This window comes from Penicillium canariense (genome assembly GCF_028826845.1).
Source record: "Penicillium canariense strain IBT 26290 chromosome Unknown utg000004l_segment0_segment0, whole genome shotgun sequence".
Classification (NCBI taxonomy): Eukaryota; Fungi; Ascomycota; class Eurotiomycetes; order Eurotiales; family Aspergillaceae; genus Penicillium; species Penicillium canariense.
Genome location: NW_026622731.1, coordinates 1,315,482 through 1,337,161, shown reverse-complemented (window position 1 = coordinate 1,337,161; position 21,680 = coordinate 1,315,482). Strand labels below are relative to the sequence as shown.

At 52.6% G+C, this 21,680-nt stretch overlaps 11 protein-coding genes across 11 annotated transcripts; 5 read left to right on the top strand and 6 right to left on the bottom strand.

Moving 5' to 3' along the window:
* Positions 1–268: 268 nt before the first annotated feature.
* On the top strand, positions 269–1,167 carry N7482_006829 (GTP-binding protein rhoC; the record flags this gene model as incomplete). Its single annotated transcript, XM_056688954.1, is given in 3 exon segments — positions 269–467; positions 482–747; positions 808–1,167. The coding sequence occupies 3 exon segments, from the start codon at positions 269–271 to the stop codon at positions 1,165–1,167; spliced, it is 825 nt and encodes a 274-aa protein (XP_056541383.1).
* A 623-nt stretch (positions 1,168–1,790) lies between these two features.
* On the bottom strand, positions 1,791–2,278 carry N7482_006828 (DASH complex subunit DAD1; the record flags this gene model as incomplete). The annotated part of the gene is made up of 3 exons (XM_056688953.1): positions 1,791–1,973; positions 2,028–2,090; positions 2,180–2,278. The coding sequence occupies 3 exons, from the start codon at positions 2,276–2,278 to the stop codon at positions 1,791–1,793; spliced, it is 345 nt and encodes a 114-aa protein (XP_056541382.1).
* Positions 2,279–3,214: 936 nt separating this feature from the next.
* Positions 3,215–6,207, bottom strand: N7482_006827 (uncharacterized protein; the record flags this gene model as incomplete). The annotated part of the gene is made up of 3 exons (XM_056688952.1): positions 3,215–5,435; positions 5,507–5,687; positions 5,742–6,207. 3 exons carry the CDS (start codon positions 6,205–6,207, stop codon positions 3,215–3,217), a joined length of 2,868 nt encoding a protein of 955 aa, XP_056541381.1.
* A 464-nt stretch (positions 6,208–6,671) lies between these two features.
* On the top strand, positions 6,672–8,522 carry N7482_006826 (Synaptobrevin; the record flags this gene model as incomplete). The annotated part of the gene is made up of 3 exons (XM_056688951.1): positions 6,672–7,142; positions 7,199–8,236; positions 8,295–8,522. Coding segments are annotated over 3 exons (1,737 nt in total), but the record flags the coding sequence as incomplete, so codon positions are not given.
* A 674-nt stretch (positions 8,523–9,196) lies between these two features.
* N7482_006825 (uncharacterized protein) lies at positions 9,197–9,784 on the top strand (the record flags this gene model as incomplete). The annotated part of the gene is made up of 1 exon (XM_056688950.1): positions 9,197–9,784. The coding sequence occupies one exon, from the start codon at positions 9,197–9,199 to the stop codon at positions 9,782–9,784; it is 588 nt and encodes a 195-aa protein (XP_056541379.1).
* A 522-nt stretch (positions 9,785–10,306) lies between these two features.
* N7482_006824 (uncharacterized protein) lies at positions 10,307–10,561 on the bottom strand (the record flags this gene model as incomplete). Its single annotated transcript, XM_056688949.1, has 1 exon — positions 10,307–10,561. One exon carries the CDS (start codon positions 10,559–10,561, stop codon positions 10,307–10,309), a length of 255 nt encoding a protein of 84 aa, XP_056541378.1.
* An 818-nt stretch (positions 10,562–11,379) lies between these two features.
* On the top strand, positions 11,380–11,883 carry N7482_006823 (uncharacterized protein; the record flags this gene model as incomplete). The annotated part of the gene is made up of 1 exon (XM_056688948.1): positions 11,380–11,883. One exon carries the CDS (start codon positions 11,380–11,382, stop codon positions 11,881–11,883), a length of 504 nt encoding a protein of 167 aa, XP_056541377.1.
* A 1,136-nt stretch (positions 11,884–13,019) lies between these two features.
* On the bottom strand, positions 13,020–13,612 carry N7482_006822 (small nuclear ribonucleoprotein F; the record flags this gene model as incomplete). The annotated part of the gene is made up of 4 exons (XM_056688947.1): positions 13,020–13,086; positions 13,178–13,333; positions 13,452–13,489; positions 13,607–13,612. The coding sequence occupies 4 exons, from the start codon at positions 13,610–13,612 to the stop codon at positions 13,020–13,022; spliced, it is 267 nt and encodes an 88-aa protein (XP_056541376.1).
* Positions 13,613–14,211: 599 nt separating this feature from the next.
* On the bottom strand, positions 14,212–15,144 carry N7482_006821 (CXXC motif containing zinc binding protein; the record flags this gene model as incomplete). The annotated part of the gene is made up of 5 exons (XM_056688946.1): positions 14,212–14,355; positions 14,412–14,534; positions 14,715–14,780; positions 14,847–14,961; positions 15,110–15,144. 5 exons carry the CDS (start codon positions 15,142–15,144, stop codon positions 14,212–14,214), a joined length of 483 nt encoding a protein of 160 aa, XP_056541375.1.
* Positions 15,145–15,527: 383 nt separating this feature from the next.
* N7482_006820 (putative FAD monooxygenase) lies at positions 15,528–17,429 on the bottom strand (the record flags this gene model as incomplete). The annotated part of the gene is made up of 1 exon (XM_056688945.1): positions 15,528–17,429. One exon carries the CDS (start codon positions 17,427–17,429, stop codon positions 15,528–15,530), a length of 1,902 nt encoding a protein of 633 aa, XP_056541374.1.
* Positions 17,430–19,565: 2,136 nt separating this feature from the next.
* Positions 19,566–21,084, top strand: N7482_006819 (uncharacterized protein; the record flags this gene model as incomplete). Its single annotated transcript, XM_056688944.1, has 4 exons — positions 19,566–19,684; positions 19,740–19,793; positions 19,848–20,433; positions 20,485–21,084. The coding sequence occupies 4 exons, from the start codon at positions 19,566–19,568 to the stop codon at positions 21,082–21,084; spliced, it is 1,359 nt and encodes a 452-aa protein (XP_056541373.1).
* Positions 21,085–21,680: the final 596 nt, after the last annotated feature.

Here is a 21,680-nt window from a genome sequence, read left to right as displayed (position 1 = left end):
TTCTTCTTCCTCCTTCATCTTTCATCTCCCCCTCTCTTCATCCTCCTGTATCTCGACACCCTTCCCCCCTTCTACAGAACCCCGATATATCCATCCAACGCCTCCCTGTTCCTGTCGGTAGATAGCCGTCTTCACCACTCGACGACCCGCATTTTGCAACAAGGGGCTCCATTCCTCCCGCACCACCCACGATGAGCCAGATGTATGACGACCAGTACTATGCGGATGCGGCTTCACGACGCCGCTCCATGGCCACTCCCCCCCCAACATGACCGCACGACCCAGCCGCACTCGTTCTCAAAGCGTGCGAGTCAGCAACGGTACCGCTAGCACACATACCAGTTTCTCCAGTGGACGAATGTCGGAAGCCACCAATATCACCCAGCCGCCCTCCTACTCAAAAAAATTTGTCGTGGTCGGAGATGGCGGATGCGGCAAGACTTGCTTGTTGATTAGCTACTCGCAAGGTTATTTCCCAGAGGTACAATTGACTATTTTATTGCCCGGGATCAAATGAGACGAAGCGAACTGACAGCAACGCAGAAATATGTTCCCACTGTGTTCGAAAACTATATCACCCAGACTACCCACCGGGCATCCGGCAAGACAGTCGAGCTAGCACTGTGGGATACCGCCGGGCAGGAGGAATATGATCGTTTGCGCCCACTGTCCTACCCCGAGACCGACCTTCTTTTTGTCTGCTTTGCAATTGACTGCCCCGCATCCCTAGAGAATGTGGTGGACAAGGTAAGCAGCCCAACCCCCCTTTCTCGAGTCGCGATTGTGGTTGATATTCACACCCTGCAGTGGTATCCCGAGGTCCTGCACTTTTGCCCCACAACCCCAATTGTCCTGGTTGGCTTGAAATCGGATCTGCGCAATAAGCGAACATGCATTGAGCTTCTTAAGACTCAAGGCCTGACTCCCATCACACCGGAACAAGGCCGTGGCGTGGCCGAACGAATGGGCGCGGCCTACGCGGAGTGCAGTAGCAAGGAGATGCGCGGCGTGGACGAGGTCTTTGCCAAGGCTGTCGATACCGTTGTTGGAGTCGAGGACGAAGGCTACAACACCCAGCCGACGAATAACCGCAGCAGCGGCAAACCCTCTGGAGGTGGAGGTCGATCTGGCAAAAAGATCAAGAAGCGGACCTGCAAGATCCTGTAAATGACTTCATATCCTTCTCTCTCGCCTATCTTCCTTCTTCGCTATCCTTATCTTCCCTTCTTATCCTGGTCCGATCAAACGCCTGGTTGCTCGGTCGGCATGATTGCCTGCTTTGTGTAAGCGCTATGTTGCTGCAAGCTGGACAAAGCTAGACATGGACTACGAAACATGATCCTGGTGTCTTGGACCGCTGTGCGCTCCCTTGACTGATTGTTTTGGGTTTCTCTCACCGATGGAGGCGAGGGTTTCTTACGATTTGACAATCGTCCCTCGATAACTGTGCGCTTGCTGGTTTGCGTCTTTTCATCTATTTCTTCTTCATGTCTTCTCATGACCCCTGTGCCTTTTCTCCCTTTGGCTCTCATGATTCGGGTCTTTGCCGCCTTGGCATGCATGGGACTGGTGTTCTCGTTTATGTTACCTGATATGTTCTGTTGGCGAAAGCGACCTCCTATGTGTTACTGAAACAATACATTGTGATTTTTGATGTTCAACATAAGTTTTCAACGTAGGCATAGATTTTTTGTAAGGGACTAGTGTAGCATGAACATGGTATCTCAAAAAGCAATGCAAAGCCGGTGCCAGAATCTGACCGGCTCAGACCAGACCAAGCGAAAATGTCATTACTGGCTGGCCATCGGGTTGTCCTCGCCTTCATGCTGTGTTCCTGCATTACCCTGCCCCTCACTCTCCCCACTTACTGTTCGCTTCCCCTGCCCAGCCTCCTCGAGTTCTTCTTCAGGCCGGCCCATGAAGTTCTCAAACTGGGACCAGAGAGCCTCCACTGAGCTGAACTCATTGCCCACCTGGTCCCGTTAGCAAAAGGTGCGGGCGGTGCTATTAAGGGAGGGAAAACGTACTGTGATGATGCTCTCCAAGTTACGATTCAGACGGTTGATGTTCTGGAGGACTTGTTCCATGCCCTATTGCAACGTAAGTATCGAATCAACGTTCAACGGTCAACGTTCCCTCTGGCAACTTCATCCACTTTCTAGTGGGGCATATTACTCACAACCGCGATTTCCCGCACCAATTCTTCGCGTTGTTGCTCAAAAACAGTTGGGGATGCAGCGCGCCCGCCAGAGTCCGGCGTGGAATTGTGCCAAGCCATATTCGGAGATGAGACCGTCACGCAGGATCAGTGAGTCTGGCGAGGATTTTGGACCTAGCTGGTCGTCCGTTGCCACACAGTGTCCGACGCGATAGCGAGCAGTGGCGTCCCGTCAAGGTTAGGAGAGTCGTGAAAACGCCGTGTTCAGCTTCGGACCGAGTCACTAACGCGACTAGGCCAATGTTTATTCCGCAGTAAGCACCTTAGTTGCGCCGGGTAACAATTTGTACCACCTCCTGTTGTGCCTCGCTGGAATCGCGCTGTAGTTGAAGATTGCAGGGGAGAAGTCGCGGTGGTGGGGCAGTTTGTTGATAAGAGATCCGATTGGAGATAAAACACAACAGTGTGGGGGTTTACGCCACTCCGAGTCTTAGCAACTGTCACGCAAGCAATAGTGGCCTCTACAATTGCCCTGTATGTTAGGTACAGTAGCGCTTCAAAACTCTGAACCCCTGCAAATTACTGGATTGGGTGTTTTGATAAATGTCTTCAACACAACGCGAAAAGTTATTTTAGAGGATTTGAAGAAACAGAGTACATCCCAAAGCGACGAGGCTGAACCATCCAATCACAAATCTTTTTCATGCCACTGGCTTCGACCTTTCGACGTACCGCTGTACATAGAAGAAATCATATTTTTTTCACATTTTTCTCGCGGCAGCTATTGCTTGCCGTCGACGACTGTGATGCAAAAAGATCATGGGAAATCAATCCCCCACAATTCTAGATGGATCAGCATGAATTCCAACCCAATGGGACTGGATAAAAAAAATTGAAGAGAGATATGTAGCGGTAGTATGCTTACCACAATCCCTTCTGGCTAATGTTTGAGAAACATATGTTAGGACGTTGTCACCAAACAAGAATATAAGCAGTTCCGGTTTGATTTGCTGATAAAATGAAAGCGAAATATCAAATTCAGTTTCACGCAGTCGATTAAGTTTTCCCAGTAACTGTACCTTCTTCTGTCATCCGCCACCCTTTTAATGCTTCAACGGCCCTGAGAGTGCGTTGATTATCCGGGCCCATGGTCTCCAACATCTCTCGCACACACTCCTCCATCATCTCCATGGCTTCAAGAAATCTACTTTGCTCCCAGAGAACCCGGGCTAGCTGGTACTTGTAGTAGAGCCGCTCGCCATTCAGCAATCCAAAAACTCTCCCGGTGCGCTCCAGTACATCTTTGTAAATATCTTCTGCCTCGCCAAGCCTCGACTGGAAAAAGTACAAGTCGGCAAGATCACCCAGCGTCCACAGCCTGATAGGCTGGTCGTCTGGAATTCCCCTGACCTTTATACCGTCGAGTGCTATAGTCAGGTATTTCTCGGATTTTTCTAGCTCGCCTAGCCGTCGATAGCCCCCAGAGAGGGCGCCTGCAGCGTATATAGCCCATAGCCTCGGGGCAGGCCCGTATTTCTCAGAGGCATTCACGACCTGTAGCAGCAACTTTTCGCCCTCTTCGTAATTGCCTTTGAAAAGATGGTTGTTGCCCACACTGTAAATGCTCCACAATGTGTCCGGATCGTCTTCTCCTAGAACCCTTTTTCTGGTTTCCATAACCCGTATTCTGAGACTTTCTGATTCGTCAAGCTTTCCCATTTGTTGACGGGTGAAGGCCATGTGATGCATCAGGTCCAGGGTTAGACGATGCTCCGGGCCCAAAGTTTTCTCTCTGACTTGAAGGATGAACGCCTGTATCTCTTCGGCCTGTGTGTATCGTCTCTGCTCGTAAAGCGCTCTTGCCTTGAGCTCCATGCTACCCAGAGTGGAATCATGTTCTGGGCCCAGCAATCTTTTCTTCATCTCCACCACTGGGTCCAGAAATATTTCTACATCGCGATATCGCCACTGTTGCCAATATATATTGGCGACCTGATCCATGCAGAGAATAGTGTCGGGGTGTTCCGGACCTAGGGTCTCTTGACGGTCTGCCAGTGCGGCAGTTGCCTCGATTTCCAATTTCCGTAACTCTTCTGGGCTCTGATTTATCGGTTCCGTCGTTGCGACACCCTCTGTTTGCTTTGCTGCGTCTTCCGACGCATCCTTTGTTACCTCTGGGATAGCATCCAATAGACGATCATTCGTAGGAGAGTGGAGGCTAGATGTCGAGCCTTCAGCGACAGAAGCCCTACTGTTCGCAGACACTGATTCAAGTGTTTCTTTGCGTTCGTCATCCATGATCAAAGCTTGTCGCGACTCGCCTGACTCTTCATCACGAGCTTCCGAATTCTCGTCATCTGATTGTGTTCGAGGAAGGACAAATCTCGCCAATCGTCGTAGATGTCGGGCTAGATGTTGTTGAAAGCGACTCGGATTCGATATTGGAGACTTGATGCATAGGGGACATTTTTGCGCCGAAGTAGTAGGGGTTGACTGCTTCGCCATTTCTTGCTGCTGGTCTTCAGACAGGTCCGGATGGCAGTTCTGCAGGTGGCTAGCGAGGGAAGACGCTTCTCCAAAAGTGTATGTGCAAAGACTGCAAAAGAATTCTCTGCGATGAAACTGCCGTTCATGAGCGCTCCATTCCGTGAAGCTATCGTACAGCTGATCTGCTCTGAAACAACCTCCAAAAGTGCAGATGTAGGGGCGCAAGTCACTGTGCGTGTGGTAAATCCAATCCTCATACTTCTCGAGCTGTATGGTTTGGCGACAATATGGACAAATGAAATGGTCCCTCTTTGTGGAACTCGATCCACCCGGAGGTGGAGGGATCGAATCTCGTTCCTGATCGCCCGCGGTCGAAGTTGTAGCAGAAAATCTTGTTCTCCCTGAATCCGATGCAATTTCAATATCCTGATGGATTGTCGACGCCGTCGTGTCCTGTGTCCATTTGGTGGATATCGTGGGGGGTCTTTGTTGGTATGCACTTTGTGTTTCAGACTTCCCTGGATCTGCAGGGGCCGAAACGGCCTTGTTCAGAGCAACATCGACATATTTGGAAATTCTCTCAGAGTGGTCTTTGTAGTAAGCGAGCAGTTGCCTTCGTTTAGTGTTCGCCTTTCCTAGACGCTGCGCAAGTTCGGTATCCGGTGCTAGGTTGAATAGATCCGATGTATGTTGTATGTCATAGAATTCGAAGTGATGGAGGTCGATACGAGAGGCCTGCACGGTCCGATCACGACGTGCAGGGTTCTGGAGGGATACAGACAGCTTGTATCTGCGACAATAAATTCCATGGATGATTAGCAAAACACAATGCTGGATACAGTACAAGCTCGGAACACCCACAGGCTTGTCACAGTATGACAAACATCCTTAGTATACTCCTCAAAGGGCGATTGATTCGGGTTCTCCGCTCTGATCTGTTCCCAGAACCCATCAGAGTCTGATGTGTCGGGATCTGAACCGTCCAAGTCCAAAGCATTCTCATCGCCGCTGGTTTTGCCACTTGTTGAGAGGGCAGCATTTGCTAATACGAGTGTTTTAGCAACCACGTTTCTAGGCTCGCGATATCAAGACGTACCTTCTTCTATCGTTTCTGAGAGGTCATTGAGATGATTTCTGACACCATGATGTAGCTCAGGGGCTTCCCTGAGCCGATGATCCAAAGACAATCGGTCAGATTGTTTGCGATAGGCGCCAAAGTTTCCGGCCCAGACCCTGAGTCGACCGAGCTCCTCCTGGATTCTTGACCGAGATCTAGAGTGGTCATCGTGGGTTGATAGTGCATCTATAAGGATCTGGAAATCTCGAAAGCAACGAGAGACAAGAGACGATATAGATGCAACCGGCTCAGGAGCACCTGCGCTTTCTGAATCATACCTTCTGGGCTGTGATAGTGGGGTGGAGGTTATATGCTCGTTGAGCTGATGTCGTAGAAGCCCGCTATAGCTATCAAATGATTGCTCGCATTGGGGGCACTGGATGGTACTGTCAAGACCCACTGGCGCAGAGCTCTGTGCCAGCTCCTGCTTTGAAGAATCGGACATTTTAGAGGGCGTTTCAATACCTCGTTATGATGCGATGGTTAGATCAGAGCACAATAGCAACTGAAAGGCAGAGGCAGATCAAACGTAATTGAGCTGAGTCTGGAGACAAGAAAGTGGGGTACTACGGAGTAGGGATGTCAGCAGCCCCCAGTTTACTTATCTAGGCCATAGTTCTAGTGTAGATAGGGTCTCTTTTGAAGGATCTTAGCCAAGAAAGACGGATATGTCTCATCGGGTCACATCTCGACATGACATATATGCTTGGAACTCTCTGGTCCGCCACCCCCCTCCTTTTTCTATTATACCTATCTCTTTAAAATGTTTCCTCCACCTGGCTCGTTAGCTGCCCAAGTTGCGTCCCTGCGGGGTAGATGCGTTAGCATCAGCAATGACGCGACTCAGCCTCACTACAACTTCGCAGATAACCGCGTAAACCGCCCTAACAAAGCCTCAAGCCGCTCTAGTCTCACCTCCCCAGAGACACCAAATTACCTGTATTTGTTTGGCCAGTTCTTCCTACAAACGTTGGCAAGATGGTGAGCGGATTCGAGGCCGTTGGCCTCGCTCTAGCAATCTTTCCGGTTCTTGTGGAGGGGCTTAAATTCTACACGCATGAGAAGGGTGCTGTGAGTGACTTTCTCAAGTATCAGCGGGTTCTGATGCGTATCTCCCGAGATCTTGATCGCGAAAGGACCATGTTTCACAACACATGTCAGCAGTTCCTGGAGGGTGTTGCATCGCAGTGTGGAGTTGGAGAAGAGGAGGTATCTGAGATGATGCTGGATCCGAGAGATCCCCGGTGGACGACCGGAGTACTAGTCGAAGAGCGTATCTTCCATCAGACTTCGGTCAAGCAATATCTTGAGGTCGTCGAGGATATGAATGAAGAGCTGTCGAGAATCAACCAGCTTATCGGGATACACAACGGGAGCCAGGTAAGCTTATTGAGGATTAACTTTGCGGTAGCCATTTACAGAGACATGTTTCTTAGCCTGCACTGCTTGATAAAAGGACACGCCGCCGGCAGTGGAAGAAGATTATTCTCGTGCTCACGAAAGACTCGATCACCGACCATCTGGCCAGAGCCAATAAACTGAATACATTTCTCGCCTGGCTCACCGACCAAAACCAACCAACAGCCACGAACCCTCGTCCTTCTCGTCGGGGTACAAAGCATTATAGGCGCATCCGGTCTCATGCGATTGGCCTCTATAACATTCTCAAGGCCCAATTTCCCTCACACCCCGGCTGCAAATGTGCCCTAGAGCCCCACCATGTCAATATGAGATTAGAGTTCCGCAATGCGCAGAGTACAGCGAAGGGACTGTATTTTCATACCATATTTACATCGGAAACTGCTTTCAACTCGGCCTCAAACTGGCGAGAGATCGAAACAGAGCCATGGGGATCAGATCCCGCCGATCTATGTCAGGATACTACGGTACATACTGCACAAGTACGATTCGTCACAACCCCACCGATGTCCCAAGAAAGTACGCTGTGTGGGGATAAGGACGAAATATCCGACCTTTGTGCCGTGATTACTGGACCCGCGTCAAAGGATTGGCTAGGGTTTATTGCGAGCACCCAAGGACACCAGCACCGTATTCGCGCGATGGACTCTCAGAAGCGATTGCCCGCCTTCGACACCATCCAAACGGTGTCACTAGGCGAGGTTCTCGCGGACGAGCACTTCGGCGAGGAACAGAGACTTCGCCTCGCGTTGAAGCTCGCTTCGTCGGTGATGCAATTACACACGACGGACTGGATGACCGATTTCTGGAGCAAGTCCGACATTTCGTTTCTCCGGTCTTCCTACGGCATCATTGATTTTGACAACCCTCTGATCGGACGTACATTTGGCGCATCTAGCTTTACCATGACGTCGTTGTCAAAGAATCTCCCGCACCCCATGCTGAACATGCTGAACGCCTCAATCCCCCCTCTATTTTCCCTCGGGATCGTACTTTTGGAGCTGCGATACCGGCGTCTATTCGAGGATCTCAAGACCGAGCACGAACGGACCATGGTAAGCCCCACACCGACCGCCCCGAGAAAAACAAGCAAAGTTCTGACCGTGGCTTTAGATACCGACAAACTCCGATCTATGGGCTGCGAGCCGCCTGACCGCTGACATGCTCGGCAGCCCCAACTACCAAAACGTCGTGCGGCGATGCATCTTCGGTCTCGACGCGGCCTACCGGTCACTCACGGAAGCGAATTTCCAAGCCGAAGTGGAGTACAAGATCCTCTGCCCGCTCGCCGAGGACCTCAAGACCTACTGTGATAAGGGTTCGGTCGAGGCCTGTCTATAGAGCACAAGCAAAGTAGTTCGACCCGGGGCGAGGCCTTTCCTACCGTATGTGCCCAGGGCGAAAAAAGCCTAGACTGGGCACTTGAGACCAAGGTGGAGAGAGACTCAAATTTTTGTCCGTCAATAGCGCGCACAACGGTGCTCCAATGTCTCGAAATTAGTTCCTCCAAGGGAGGGGGGAGGGGGCAGATCACAGCCGCAGGGCCCGGTCTGGACCGCGTCCACCAAGCACCCATTCGCTAGAGCCGTTGAGAATTACAAGACGGACGACCGACCACCTACAATGGTGTTCCAGAAGTTTTCGACCATCCAATGATGACATAATATTCTGCTGTTCAAAAACTCCTCCAATTTCTACATCACACACTTCGATATATAGCGTTCGAAGCTTGTAGTCTGAGCTGAAGTCCCACTCAACGTAGACTTTATCAAGCTAAAATAATCTTACACTGTAACGGCAGTTTCTAGACGTGTAAGGCCTCCTCTGAGAGTGGAAGGCTAGGCGGTAGAGCAAAAGTAGTCGAAAACGTATGGAACGCCACTGTACTACTCCGTATAGCCGCATGGGGGACCAAGGATGGAGGATGGAGTACAGGAATATAAATAGCCCAGGGGCCCGTACAATGCCGGCTGCCCGCCACAGGACCACAGCTTCACGCCCAATCGAGGTGCCAGATGGCGGCCTTTTACCCAGGGTCCAGGGGAGGGGGTCCACCGGTACCTCAGACAGGTGTGGTTCCTCGGTACGCCCCCTGGCCCTGGCCCATGGCTCGCGAAATTGAAATTCGAGATCCAACCCCAGGCCAGAACGGCCGTCGCGCGGCAGGTTTCAGATCTGCTCAGGTACCGACTATACTCCGTAGGACAAAGCACATTGTGTCGCATGGATCTGAGAGTGTATATAATGGAGAGATTGGCGAGGATGGAGAAGCTAGGGGACCCCCGGGCGGAAACCTGGATGTCATTGCGCGACAGCAAAAGCGGGGCCAGATGGAATTGAGTCCTGCAGTGGGGATCCAACAGAATATTAAGTGGAAAAGGGAGGTGTGCCTCGGGTTGCTTGGTATTTTCATGTCCAGAGAACCGGTCCCCGAGAAAGATGAGGAAATAACACGAATGTACGGTGTCCCACGGAACAAGCTCGTTCTTCCGATCTCTAGTAGTCCTTGTCTATCCGGTACTAATGTTTTTCCCGGTCTCTCCCACCCAGCAGGGAACCGAAAAGAAACAAACGAAGAGGCTATGCAAATGGACTCGCATTAATCCAATCCATTAGAACCAGGAACCAGTGGTGCCGCTAGACTCGGGGATCCACAGAATAAGAAACGATAGCTTCATCACATCATTATGGGCGGGCAAGAGGAGGGGGCAAGAATCCTCTGCGTCCGGCGCGATCAATCTCATCCTTGCCAACCGGACCAGCCGAATTCAATCCGACCCAGGCTCAACGGCCCCTCCTCCAACTGCTTGCCCCCTCGCGACATCAATTCCGACACCCAACAGTCACGTTAAGGACCGTCCTCTTCTCATTCTCTGGCCCGCCAGGCCCATGTCATGTACGCTCATGCAACCCGCAGGTCACAGCGCAAAAGTCCATCCCGCCATTCATTGCTTCAATTTTGCGGGTCTTGCACTCGTAACCAAGAGAATATCCCAGTCGTGAAATATCCATAATCGTGTCTTCGTTATACACGCCCACTATCAAGCAAAGCGCGATGTGTAAGAGAGGAAAGAGGAGAGCAGGGGGCGAGAGAGAGGAGGAGAGTATGTGTAGGCGAAACTAGATCAGGAGTTTCGCCGCGGTTGCGCCAGCATGTTGCTTAGCCGCTTCCACCCCTGGGTTGGTGATGTGGAGTTGTTGCGCGCAAGGTGTGACTTGTCCAAGGGCTTGGTAGAGGATTGGGTGGAAGAGCGTGGCCGACTGAGGGTCGCCTCGTGGTCGGCGAGGACATCCTCGAGGCGGACGTCGGACTCGGACATGCACAGGTGCAAGTCCTTGGGGTCGAGGATCTCGATGAACTTGGAGGGGGTATCGCGCATGATGAGCTTTCGGCTTTGTGTCTCTTCTTTGGAATGAGCGTGGGAAGAGGAGGTGCGTCCTCTATCTATAAGATGGGCGCACGGAGACCGTCACGAAGGTGGTGATATAGTCCTGCACGGGTTGCCTCGGATGAGACCACAAATGAAGCAGGAAGCGCAGTATGTCACGTTCTTTGGGAAGGTGCAGGATGCAGGATCACTCTGCATAGATCGAATCCGGAGTCTTTGGCAGCGAGAGAATGGTAAATAGGAAGAGAACGGATCGGACTTGGGAGAGGGGGGCGTGAGCAGAAATGGGAAACCCATTAAATAGGACGATGCCTCTGTAAAATAAAATACCTTCACACTACACTCGTAATAACGAATGAAATGTGAAAATCCAAATCCTCACCATCCGAGCCTCCGTGCGACTGGAGATTACTTCCGAATGAATTTTGGAGAAAAATGGGGAAGCATCCGGCCGGCCAGCCAGTCTGGAACGTCGACGCTGGTGGGGACCGGCGACGATCAGGGGATTGGCGAATCCGAAAGAAGACACGAAGATTATTACTCGTCCCAGGGTTCATGATGACTGTGGTGGGATGATGATTGTGGTTGGTGCCGGGGAAATGTGACCAGATGGCTCAGGGAGCCTTTTGTGTTTTTTTTTTTGTTTGGAAGGCACAGGGGAATCTGTTGCCTTGCAGGTACCAGCAGCGCATAGCTGAACTAGGAGGCAAACCCGCTAGATAGCTCAGTCTGATGTATCATGCACTGGCCCCCTTCCCCAGGTATTTGCCCACACCCGCGTTGTTTGCCGAGGAAGTCTGACGGGCATTATGCTTCAGGAGCAGCCCGTTCGGTGCAGAGGAAGTCTACTCCACACCCCTCGCACGCCCGATTCCCTCATCTGGCGGCGTCCTGCTGATGCGCGCAACACAATGGGGAAGTGTGTGGGCGGCAGACGACACAACTGGAAGGGGATCAGCGCTCGCGCACCAGTTGCACCGTCTGGTGGCGCTTGGGCGCTGGCCACTGACCGTTGGTGGATGCAAAACCTTGAGGGGTTCATGGTTCGTTCCGATCTGCGTGGGTCGCCAGAGGGGCACTTGCGCGGCCAGAGGGTCAAGGTCAATGGGTCAACAGGACACTGGCGGTTTACACTTTTGCGGAGGGGGCGGAGGCTTCGCTTGCACGCGGAACCGCGACGTGAGATTGAAGGGTTGGAGTCGGGGGCAAAGCGGTCACTTCCCATCCACTCTTTCTCATCTTTCTCATGCGTTTGCATCCTCGCCAGTGCGAAGGCCCTGAAACGAACGATGCGCCTGTACGGTTCTCGATGAAAGCATTCTGTCGTCCCCTCCCCCACGCAGCGCCATGACGTGGGGGGCTCCGCTCGAGAGGGATCTTATCTGCCTGTCGCCCTCGTGTGTGTTCAGTTCGTGAGGATAGGCCACAGTAAGCGGGTGATCGTCAGCATTGTTCGCCCCCTTCTATAAAAAGAACCACTGGGCGGAGCACGTAGAGATATCCTCCTCCCCGAGGAACTGCAGTACCGGGAGTCCTGTCCCCGGAGGGAATGAGAACTACCTTGGCGATAACCACGAATTCGGTCATTCGCAGGATGTGACAGACAGATCCCCTCAACGCTGTGAGGACGCATAAGCAGCACTGTAGACCGTCCTGCCCCCAACGCAGAGGCCAACCTGCACCGCCCACCAGGCTAAGATCAAGCGGGACCCTCGAGCATCGAGCGCCTTCACGAGGACACTCCGGACCTTTTTGCCGTCCTGGAGGCATGGGATGCCGGCCATCTGGTGGAAAGGTGGATAGGTGGATAGGTGGAGATGCATACCCTGCATCAATGAGACGATCGGCCCTCCCTCCCTTCCACCAGGGCTGCTCGCCACGCCCCCCGCCTTCCATACAGGATATACAGTCAACGTGGCTAAAGTGTCGAATCCGCCACTGGGCAATACTTCGCCCCCTCACCACAGGTGCCCAACAGACAGACTACTCCGCGTCACTTCTGACTTCCGTTAAGTGATCGGCTCTACGTGGGCCATAAGGTTGAGGGGTCAGATGGCGTCGAGCATCTGATATCAGCCACCAGCCACAGGATACCGTACCATACGAGTCCACGTCGAAGTAAATGATTCGATTTTGGCCAGTGGCCATGCAATAATAGTGGATTGTCCATCAAAAACGCCTCGTGAATCGAAAATAAAGCAAAACCGCAGCGACAAGGTCCCCGGGCCCAGTTACCTCGGTAGGAGACCAAGCTCCTTGTCGCATTCAATTCCTCTCGCTCCTTCGTTTGGGTGGGCTTCTTATATGCGGGCATTTAGCTGCCGTTCCAATATCGACCTCACTCTGCCGAGAACCCTCCGGGTCTTGTCCACCAGGCGATCGTTTCTGATTCCCCGCACGGCATCGGACAGACCTCATAGCCCGTCGCACTCACTCCATAATCGCCTCCTTATTTTAACCCGAGATCCGTCATCTCCACGCCGTCTGCCGAGCCCATCCAGAGGATGTTGTTACACCTGCAAAGCAAGACCCAATATTAGTCCGACATATATTCAACAGCGTCATTCTAGGTCAATGCCATCGCTTGTTCTGGGGGGGGTAACGCACCGGATCAGCACCAGGCCCAGCGTGCCGGTATGCTTGCCGTCGATGTACTCCTCCGTATCGCGCAGCAGAACGTTCATGTACGAGTCGATGCTCTCCAGTGTGCCCTTGTACTCGGTCTGGCCCCACTTGAGGCGGATGACAAGCTCGGTGCCGACTCTGTATACCAGATAGTAGTCAGTAAGTGGAATTTTTGCTGGGTGAGACTCTTGTCGAATGGTGGGATGTGCGCCGGAACGCGTTCAATGGAAACGCCGGGCGCGTGGGGGTCATGTACCTAGCCTGCAGGAATGGCCGCGGATTGACGGGTTGGAACTGCAAGTAGGAATGTTAGCAGATGCTCTGCGATCCGAAAACTAGGACTGGATAGGTGTGATTCCTGCTGCCCTGAAGCTCGTGGACCGGTGTGGGGAGAGGGCTGGCTGGACGTACGCTCATGATTGTTGGGGGAGTCGGTGGTTTGCAACCGTGCGCGGAACCAGATTTGTGGGAGAGGAGGTAGAGGAAGAGCCGAGCGATGAAGCTTCTCGATACTCGGGCTTGTCGTGATGGTCGCGCGTGCACTGGACTGGTTGGATCTCGGAGTTGGTGCACCGCGAAAATGTGAGCTGGACGGGATGCGGCGTGGGGCCAATGAGATGCCGCACGGCCTCACCGCCTTTCACCTTGTCGTGAGGATCCACGCGATATGCTCTGCTCAACTGAATCGATGAGAGCTCGAGTCTACGACTTATATAAACATTCAATGCCACTGCGGAAGGAATACTAATATCATGCTTGGCGTGTGATGCTTCATCATCGTCGCATCGCTAAATGTCACATCCCCCGGCAACACCAACTCCCGTCCAGATCATCCACGCCAGTCCCATCCCACACACACAACCGGTAGTAGTACAAGAAGAGGTCGTAAAAATTGGAAATATCGAGGATCCTCTTCAGCGGCTTCCTTCAATCCTTATCCCTAAAAGAGCTTCGAAAGCAACACAGCTCCACTGCTAATGCAATTGAACCCCCTCCGTTCAATTATGGGAAGCAAATCAGGCCCGGCCAACAGTCCAGGTAATCTCCTTGATGCTGACCTCCTCACCGGCTTTCTCATCATAGTCATACCACTCGCCTTCGGAGAGATCGATGGCAGTGAAGGGGGACGAAGACTCAACACCCTTGGCCTCCCACTCACCCTACATGAAATATATGAGATCAAAGAAGACTGTGCAGACTCGGTAGAGGAACTTACGTCAGGCTTGAACTCGGTGAACTCTAGACCCCGGCAATCGATTTCAATGATTTTCTGGTCGGCCTTCTTCTCCTGGGCCTCGTACGAGTGCGGGCCAGCGATGATGGAGGCGGAGTGGGTTTTCTATGCGCTGATATTAGCTCCAAGCAGAGGCACAGAAGCGATAGCAAGTTAGGAGCAGTAGAAGGGGATGGGTGACATATTCAAGAAATTCAGAGGGAGCGGCATGATAGCCAAGGCTGAAGATCGATATTTCCAAAAAAGAAAAAAAGGAAAATTGTAAAAAGAACAGGGTATCCTTACAGTGCACAGGCGGCACTTCCAGACGAAGTTCGCCTCGCCCCGGCTACCAGGGATCTCATGCTGCTCCTGGAATTTGATGTCCAATTTAGCTCACCATTTCCCACTGCGCATGAATGTAGAACGAGCCCTTACAAAGCGGTTGAAGCTGACCCAGTTCGGGTGCGTCTCACGGCAGGAGGTGCATTGCACCCGGAACGTGTAGAAATACGGATTTTCCTCAGTATCAGTTGGCTGCAAGCCAGTAACTCTGTTTCAAGAGGTTAGCTATTCCGGTATTTCAGGCCCGCGATCCATATCAATGCGCCCGCATGCCAACAGAGGAATCTTTGGCGGGGGTGCGGGGAGGGCTCTGAGCGCGAGCAAGGGCCCACGGTAAAAGGGTGGCACAGACTCACCCTTCCATTTCGGCCTTGAGGGTGAGGGAGAGCATCTTGTTGTTTCTGTTTGGTGTGTGCTTGTGGTTGCGGAACTCGCGGTATGAGCTCTCGTTCAAGGTGAAGGTTTCTGGCGATGCGGGGTGGAGACAGAAAATAGATCGGACGCTTGGCATGTGACCACCACACTACGGGGACAGTCCATTGGAGCTCGATTCCTGAAACTTCTATTCAAATGAATATACAGAATACGACAGATAGCAAGATATTGATTTAGATAGGTCTATACATTCAGAATTTAAAAGGAAAAAAAAAAACGACAGGAACGCCAATCATGCACAAAGCAGTCGCTCGAAAGAATCCCCAAACAAGCTATATACATCCTGAATCTTATAATATACAAAACTTCACGCGTATATCACTCAATGAGACCGAAGCCTTACAGACGGCTCGCCTGAGGGCCTTGACCCAGAGCCTTGGTCGAGAACGAGTTGAAGTACTCGTTAAGGGCATCAACGGAGCCAGTGCCCTCGACTAGCTGCACGGTGCAGGCAACGTGGCTGTCCGGACGAGTGACAACAATACCACCCTTCTCTGCGTCAATGCCGAGCTTCTCGTGGGCGGAGAACTTGGCTTGAGGGACACGGACATCGGGGATGTCGTCAGCGTACAGGTGGTGGTGGTAGTCCCGCAAAACCTGGGGAATGGAGTCGACATCGACCTCATTCTTGGCGGCAGCGTATATGACGGAGATGGTGAAAAGCTTGGAGTGGGGGTTGTGGCGCTCAAAGAACGAGACGTTGGAAATGTCGGGGCGGCGGTAGGCAGAGAGGAAGGAGCGCTCCTTCTCCAGGTTGGCGGCGAAGTCGGCGATGGCCTTTTTGGTCTTGTTCTGGTTGCCGGCGAAGACGAAGATGCGGAAAGATCCGTTGGTTGGGATTTCTTGCTCCAGCTCAACGAAGTTGGCGTCCGCAAGGCGGGTCACCATCGCCGGGGTGAAAGCACGGCCGGCAGTCAGACGGACGCCGGGGATGTTGAACAGACTAGACTTGGCGGGGTGGCTAGCATCCCAGTTGAAGACGTTGGGCTTGTAGGCGACACCGTAGCCGCTGGTGAACTCGCAGGACGACTTGAAGGTCTTGACAAACTCATCCTCCTCTTCCTCGGCGCCAGAAGAAACAGCCTTACTGGCGGAGATCTCACCAGCGTTAGGACGGCGTTTGGAGAACAGAGCGGCGTACTTGGCGTCGAAGTTCAGCAGAGTCTCAGCGATGTCTTTGCGCTCGCTCTCGTAGGTGCTCAGGATGGAGCGGTCGGCGAAGCCAGTCTCTACAGCGTGGATCTTCCAGGCCATGTTGAGAGCATCGTGGAAGGCAGTGTTCATGCCCTGACCGGCCTTGGGGCTGTGAGTGTGGCAGGCATCACCACCCATGAAGACGCGCTCGTCCAGGGTATACTTCTCAGCAATGCCCTGGCCGATGGGGTACACAGAGTACCACTCAACACGGTCCCACTCGAGCCAGTAGGGCTTCAGGATGTTCTTGGCAGTCTGCTGGACCTCCTCGGCGGTGGCAGTCTTGCGAGGGTCGAAATCGGGGTCGGTGGACGAGGCGATCTGGACGTAGAGGCGGACCATGTTGCCCTCACGGGGGATGACCATGATCGAACCGGCGTCGGAGTGAATAGTGCACTTGGTCTCGATATCAGGGAAGTTGGTGCGGACAACGCCGTCCATGACACCCCAGACGTAGGCGATGGGGTCCTTGTGACGGATCTGGATGCCCAGCTGCGAACGGACGAAGCTGCGAGCACCCTCGCCACTGAAGAGGTACTTGGTGCGGACGTTCTCGATAACATTGGTGTCGATGCACTTCAGGTTGACCTCTACGGGGTATTCGTCGTCGGCGCCGTCGTTCTTGAAGCCGACGATAGTCCATGGCCGCTCGACGCGGGTACCGGCCTTCTCGATCTCGTCCAGGAACACGCGCTCAATCTTGCCCTGGTGGACAAGGGTGGTGAACGGGTAGCGAGTGTCAATGAAACGAGGGCAGCTAGGCCAGCTGCCGGTCCGGGTGATACCAGAACCATCGCCCTTGGGGTCCCAAAAAGCAACATCATACACCTTGGCGGGCTCGTAGGCCATGATGGCGCGTTTCAGGCCCAGGTTGCGCAAGATCTCAGTAGAGCGTGGCTGAATACCGTCGGCGCGGCCAGTGGCGGTCGGTACCGGTCGGTTGTCAATGTGCTTAACCTTGTAGCCCCATCGTGACATGCATAGGGAGAGGAGCAGACCGACAGGACCGGCGCCAACGATGACGATGTCGTACAATTCTTGGACCATATTGATGGATAATGGTGTATCAGGAAAGAAGGTGAGAAGTGAAAGGGTACGCGATGCACGAAGGAAGCGATCGACGCAAAGAATACAAAGAATCAGCTAGTGATTCGAAAGGATGTTAAAGATTCCCCTTGCACGGTCACATTCAGTCGAAGAAAGAAGCGATCGAGGGCCATGGCTGGTTCATAAATAATCGCAAGCAAGCCGGGGTAAGCGGACCGAAGAGAGGCTGTTGGAGACGGAGAGCAACCGCGGCATTGAGGATCGGCTGACTCGTTAGAGTGTTGTAGGGCTTGGGGCAGGGCCGGCGAATAAGCGGCGGTAGAATGCGGGTTATGGGTGACAGTCAGCAATAGCAACGCTGACGAGCGTGTGGGGACTCCTTGTGTCCTGGGCAAAGCGCTCCTATGATTCAATGCCGTCGTTGAACCCGAGCTTCAGGACTCAGCTCCATGGTGGTGGGTAGGCTTGGAGTGCAAGTTGACTGGCCTGCGCTAGACTAATTACCCCACATGCCCGGGAGCAGCACTCGGCAAGTGGAGAGTGTGGCACGTGACTCACAGCTCGGCAGGCCTGGCCGGGACTTAGTTCTTGTCCCAGCAAATTGCCCCGGCAGCAGCAGTGCAGCAGGGTACTCCGTCCCCCGTTGTACTCTCGACAGGCCTCCTCGGTTCACTTGATTGCGTCTTCTCTTCCTGCTCAACGGTTCCCTGCTCGGCTTATTGGCACCCTTTCTTTCCAACTAGCTCCGTCTTGCCGACTGGCTTAGGTGGACGTCGTGCCGCGTTATCCACCAGGGTGAGTCTCCACGGTGACCTGGTAAATGATTTAGGCAGTTCTGTTGCAAAAAGCCCGGTGTGCAGTGCCAGATTTTCTGGTCTGCCGTGTTTATTCCTTCGCTTGTTTCTGTTTCATTCCCATAAAATCACTTTGCAAAAGGGGTCAATAGCTATCTCGATGTCGTGTACGCCTATATTGCCGTCAGCCAATACGTACACAGAATAGATATCCGGGCAGGGCCATCAAGGAGTACTGCGAAGAAGAGGGTATAATAGCAGGATTCAGCGTCGTTGGAACACCTGTCAGCTCACCAAAACACAGCGGCAGATCTCACGACGCCCAGCAGAGAGATCACAGACCTTTGGCAAGTTCGGAAGACTTCATTTCGATCTAGCCCAGTTAGATGAAGCGTACAACGGCCATAAGTTGATATCACACCTATACATTGAGGGTATTTGTCTTCCCATGGCCCAGAGACGCATGAGAAACTATCATTATATTCATCGCAATATATCGAAATCAACTAAAGATCGAGATTAAAGTCTTCAAAAGCGATAATCCAACATGGCTAACCCGAGCGTGTAAGCGCTAGATTCGGCAGTCAGGCCGACTGGGCCAGGCAACGCCTGGACCAGCTGCAGACTTGCCTGATTGGGTAGCTCCATCAGCTTCAGCCAACAAGAGGTGGAAAAGGCGCTTTGCATTCATTATAATCCCCAAAATGACCCAAGAACAACAAACTGAGCCCTAGTTGCGAGCCTGGTTCAGGCTACAGCTTGGGGTTCGCCACGCCTGTCTCTGACGTTATCACTGACCTGGATCCAGTCCTTCTTTCCTCCCCCAAGAATGGTTTGAACAGTAGAGTCGACTCCTGCTGACTAGCTGGTTACGACTTGGATGCTGCTGAAATGGGCATGTGTCTCACGCGCGTCTGCTCCGCTATCCAATGGGGTAAACGATGGTGCGCCCCTTGGGAGGAGGAGGAGGCGGAGGGGGTGGGGGGCTCCGATTGAACAAGCTTAACCAGATTAAGCTTATTTGACCTAAAGTAGACGAAGTAGATTGATCTAAAGTCTCATGATCTTCTCCACTGTCCAATGAGGTGAATAACGAGGACCCCATGGCACTGCCTCCAAACAATCTAAGGTCTCATTATCTGCCTAAACATCCCCAGAGGTGGTAGTCTGACTGCCCACGCCGGCTGGCAGATATTTTCTTCCATCCCTGTTTTTCTTCCTTCTATCCTGCAACCTTCCTTCGTTCTTCCACATGGTTTCCCAACCAAGCTCAAGCTTCAACTCCCTCTTCCGAGAATATCAAGATTACCGAATCTCGAATTTGCAATCCACCAACTTGAAGATGGAGGTTGAGTACTTCGGCGATGATGAGAGAGACCAGGGCATGCATGATGCTGCCTCCATGTCCGACCAGTTTGAACTCGAGCTTGAGACTGAGGACCAGCAGTATGGAACTCTCAAGTCAGTATCTCAATATCTCACCCCACATGGGGGAAATTACTTAGCTCGCTCACAGGTTCATGGAGTACACCGACATGGCCAGCGAGAACCCGTACCACGCAGCCCCCGAGTGAGTATCTCCATATGAATCATTGCGAATGGAAGATCCTAATCTTGCTCGTAGATTCATGGAGTGCCACAACACGTTCAACGAGAACCTGTTCTGCCACTCTCTCTTCGGCGAACCTGGTCCTGCACTGAGCGATGACGCCTATGGCCAACACTCTGCCGAGGTGTCACCTCACGCTCCTAACATGTTCCCCGATCTATCGCCGAAGTCCCTGGGAAGAGATATCGAGTCCTGCTTCCCATCCACTGAGGCCCACCTGCCGTTGATGCCGGACAGCAGGAATATGCGACCCAAGTCTGACGTTACTCACCGTCAACCTCCGGAACCATGCGATGAGTCCTCTCTCCTTGAGAGTCAGATCATCTCATTCCTCCAAAGCAAGTGCGGCCGCAGTCTGAATCAGCCTGCTGAGCACGTCGAGAATACCCTCAACATCGACACTCTAAACATTGGCTCCGACTCTGGTTCGGACTCGGATTCGTCCAAGCTTCACCCTGAACCCCACAAGCAGAAGATCCTTTGGGGAGAGACCGGACTACTTGGAATTGAACAAGGAATTCCAACCCCGAAAAGCGCACAAAGCAAGTCTGGTTTGATCCGGGACCTGGGTAAGAGACTGAAGAACCAGCTTGCGGAGATTGTAAGTGCACTCCCCTTTCCCACGCATCTTTCATGTCTCATAACTCTCTAGGTCGAGGAATCCAACAAGAGCATCAAGATCAAGCACTCCCCAGCGTCGTCCCCTGTTTTTCCAGGTAGCTCGCACGCATCTCCCATCACCTCTCTCGACTCCGTCACTCAGGCCAAGCTCTACTCGGAACTGGAGGTCATGATTTGCAACACTGCGAACGATTTCATTCTCCGGCAATACTATGATGGACGTGTCTCTCAGCACTCTATCGACAAAGTCAACGCCTTCTGGGCCTCTAAGAATCGTCCCCGCGTCACAGAGTTTCGCTTTGACCAAGCCACCCAGCGAGAGTTGATACAAGCCAATCGCCGCAGCATGGAATTCACCGATGAGTCCGTCAGATACCCAATTCGTGTTCAGTGCAACTTGCATAACTGGAAGGTCATCGCCCAGGAGATGAGCATCCGCACGTTCTGCTTGCCAGACAGCGCAATCCGTAAGCACCTCTATGACCTCCGCCTGATTATCAACATGATGAACCCTTCGTTTGCCACTCTTCGCTCCCTCCATGATCTCACCTTTTGGGCCCAGGACCAGATGCTGGACAAGCTAGACACCGTCCGTCGTCAGAGCGAAGCCCGCAGCAAAATGAGCTCCTGAGCTCAAATCCTTTGCACCCGGCATTGAATGCGTCGCTGAAACATTCTGGTCTAGGGGAAGTATGATGGTTATCTTTCGAATGCAAATTTGGGGAATCCTCGATCTAATGAGATATTGAGAAAATATGTTTTCAGAGGGGCGGGAAATTAGCAGAAAGGTTCTCCATGAGGCACTTCGAGTGACTCTAAAATAATTCTGATACCCAAGCATGTTCAGCGATTTTGATACTCGGCTTTCCTAACGCACTGTGCTTAACCATAGCCAATCCATCCAAATGATAATTTCATATCTGTTTCTTCTGTACACCGTTAGGAGGAAAAGTAGGGCGCGGTGTTGACTGGTGTTGTACAAAGTGGCACGTGCGGCGACGTCATCGGCTCATAGGGGGAACGCCAGGCAGCCCTCGGCTTTCCAGCTTCCAGCTTCCTAGTTGCTCGAGTTGCAACGCCTCTCATCTTTCTGGCCGCTTCATGCAACCGATTCTGTTTCGCTGATTGGGTGTTTCCGAACCATGACCGTCAACATCTAGCGATCGGTCTCTAGATCTCGACGAGGCCTGATCCCGACAAAGGACCTTGGATAAAAAGTGGGGCCAC